Source organism: Octodon degus, unplaced genomic scaffold (genome assembly GCF_000260255.1).
Source record: "Octodon degus isolate 3935 unplaced genomic scaffold, OctDeg1.0 scaffold00215, whole genome shotgun sequence".
Lineage (NCBI taxonomy): Eukaryota > Metazoa > Chordata > Mammalia > Rodentia > Octodontidae > Octodon > Octodon degus.
This window is the reverse complement of record NW_004524791.1, coordinates 1,804,564-1,807,385: the sequence shown is the minus strand read 5'-3', so window position 1 is coordinate 1,807,385 and position 2,822 is coordinate 1,804,564. Positions and strand designations below refer to the sequence as shown.

General features: G+C 59.8%; 1 protein-coding gene across 2 annotated transcripts in view; it reads left to right on the top strand.

The window, feature by feature from the left end:
* Fbxo31 (F-box protein 31) overlaps nt 1-2,822 on the top strand; it is a 32,531-nt gene that overhangs the window by 15,219 nt on the left and 14,490 nt on the right. Inside the window, exon 3 of one of the 2 annotated variants that reach the window (XM_012517808.2) lies at nt 1,330-1,416. The exons of the other annotated variant lie outside the window; for it this stretch is intronic. Coding sequence (XP_012373262.1) covers nt 1,362-1,416 — 55 coding nt within the window. The 5' untranslated portion in view covers nt 1,330-1,361. The remainder of the gene's footprint in view (nt 1-1,329; nt 1,417-2,822) is intronic. 2 annotated transcript variants of the gene reach the window in all.

Below are 2,822 nucleotides of genomic sequence, written 5' to 3'. Positions count from 1 at the left end.
GGGTCTCGCTGTGCAGTTCACACTGGCCCTGAGCTTGCAGGAATGCTCCTGCCACAGGAGGAGCCGTGCTGGGCTGCAGGCCTGTGCCACACAGCCCAGCTTCCTTTTTGTTTTAACTGACTCATAATAACCATGCACATTCATGGGGCACATTGTGGCATTTCAGTGCCTGTGTGCAGCGTGTTGGTCAGGTAAGGCTGGCCAGTGTGCCTGTCCCCGCCAGCACGTGGGAATGCGGAAAGCCCTCTGCACTGTTGAAACACACAGGGCCTTGCCTGCAGCGCAGTAGTGCTCTAGGGCCACAGCACCCGAGGCAGAGCACTCCTGCTCTCCAGCTGGCCCCACCCCAAGGACCTTAGGTCTTAGCTGTGGAGCTGTGGAGGAACTTCGCCCACCACCCTGGGTCCGCGTCTCCCTGGCTGCTGGCCATTCTCCTGGATGCAGAAAGCAGCCTTCAGAGAGGCCGCCTGCACCCTCCTCACTGCCTCCTGTAGCTGTTTTCCCCAGTGTTTTCTCTAAGCAGGCTGAGCCCCCAAGTCTCCTGCTTTTTGTTCCCCAATTCACCCCAGCATTCACAAGCCCAAGCTGCCTCAGTGTCTCCTGCTTTCCCATGTGGCCCTCAGTGCAGGCCACCATCCGGTTCTCCCTCTGTGCGGCCCGCAGGCTCCCTCCTGGCTGCTCTTCAGGTTTGTTGGGCATCTGCCACACATCTCAGTGGAGCAGCTCGGGCCAGGTCATATCTGGCAGGGGCAGCTGGGCGCCTCTGTGGCCCTGGGGTGGCAATGCGGGGTGGCCTGGCCCGAGCGGCACCCACAGGCAAGCAAGGCCAGCAGGGACTTCCTCTTCCTGCGTATTTGAGGCCTTCAGTGTCTGCGTGGTACAGTGGTTCCTGAGGTCTGTTCCTGGCCACACACACTGGGTCTCCTCTGGCATCTTGTAGGAACCCTGTGCTTGTGTGTTTGCTTTGAAACTCTTCTCCAAGAGCAAGCACCTAGCTGTGGGGACAAATAGGGGATGAAGAGGACCCAGTGGGCTAGCCTGCGTGGCCTGACTCGGAAGCACTAGGCTGGCCTGGGGAAGGTCCCAGTGGGGCGGGGCTCACCTGGGTCGCAGCAGGTGCCCCTGCCACACCTCCACTCCCTCAGTGGGGAAAGCCCCCACCCTGCACCTGTGCACTGGCCCCCGGGAGTGGCAGCCTGGAGAGGCCTTGTGAGCTTGCACATCATTGTGCACTTCCACTGGTGTACGTCGGGAGGGCGTGGTGTCATGTGCAGTGCCGTGGTGCGGAGGAGGTGCCGTCCTCAGCCCTTTCCCACTATGTCTGCTCAGGTATAAACCCGCGCGTGAAGTCGGGGCGCTTCATGAGAATCCTTCCTGACTACGAGCACATGGAGTACAGGGACGTGTACACCTGCCGTACGTACCCGCTGCTCTGGCTACGGGTGGCATGGCTGCGGGTGCATGGGGGCCTGGGCCTCACACACTGACCGCTTCCACCCGACGGCCCCGGGCCTCGGAGCTTCCGCCGCCTTCTGTGCTGCAGTGGCCACCTTGAGGGCAGCCTGGGCAGCAGCCACGGTGGAGGGCACTCTGGCAGCACACCTGAAGTCTTTTCTGCCCTGCGGTGAAAGGCAAGCTTCTAAGGTCCCTTGGCCCCATCTGAAAAGCACATTGAAGTTTAAAGAGAAGTCAGGTGCACACAGACAAACGCAGGCGGCTACAGTTGACTCTTTAGAACCAAATCCTCTACTGAGCAAGCTGTGGTTACAGGAAGTTAAGGCCTTCTCCAGTTCTTGTTAGCTTGGAGTTGTGAGACGGAGAGAGTGAATTTCAGTTGTCAAGAAACACAGGGGAGGGCTCAGCAGATTAAAGCGCCTTCTTAGGCAGACGCAGGGGCCGGGGGTTCGATTCCCAGCCTGCCCTGCTGGCCCCGCCTCCAGGGTGCACTGAGATGGCGAGTGAGACGGCGTGGTGGCGCACACCTGTAACCCCAGCTCTTGGGATCGTGAAAAGAGGATCACTATGAGTCCAAGCTGTGTAGTGAGACCCTGTAGACCCTGCAGTAGATACACAAAACAAAACAAAAAACATGGACAACACCCAGCTTGCACTAAGAGCCGAATTCCACTTCCAGGCGCACATGAGCCCTCCTGCCTAGGCTGGGACTCTCAGTTCAGTCGGGCTGTTTGGAGCGGGCGCCCTGCTGAGCTTGGAAGCACCCAGTTTCCTAGCAGGGATGGTGGCACACAGCCGTGAACCCACTACCTGGAGGCTGAGGCAGGAGGGTAGCAAGTGTGGCAAAGGCCTGGACCGTTGGGAGGTTTGAATGCTGCTCTTCACACCTGGGAGGAAACAGCTTCTCCAGCACGCTCTGTCCAGCCCGCCCGGCCCTCCCCACGCAGTGCAGGCAGCATCCCCCAGTGCTGTGGGAGAGGCCGGCTGGTGCGGTGAGAGCTGACAGGAGCAGTGAGTTCCGCTGTGCTGCCAGGGATGGCCTGGCATGGGCTGTGAGGTCAGGTGGGCAAGCAGCAGGCAGCCTTCTGTGTGCCACCTCTGCCTCAGAATGGATGGCTGGGTGCTGGTTGCCCCTGGTGCCTGCCTCTGCCCTGCAGTTTTAGCCCATCATGAGGGGCCCTAGCCACCGTGACCCAGAGGTCCCTAAATTTTGCTGGGTGTCCTCTTGTCCCCAGGAGCAAGGGAGGATGGCTGGGTCTCAGTGTGGTGCATGAGGAAGCACCTGCGTGTAGGTCCTGCATTCTGCACCCACTGGAGCCTGAGGCCCAAACCCTGAGGCTTTGGTGCAGTTTTTTTTTTTTTTTTTT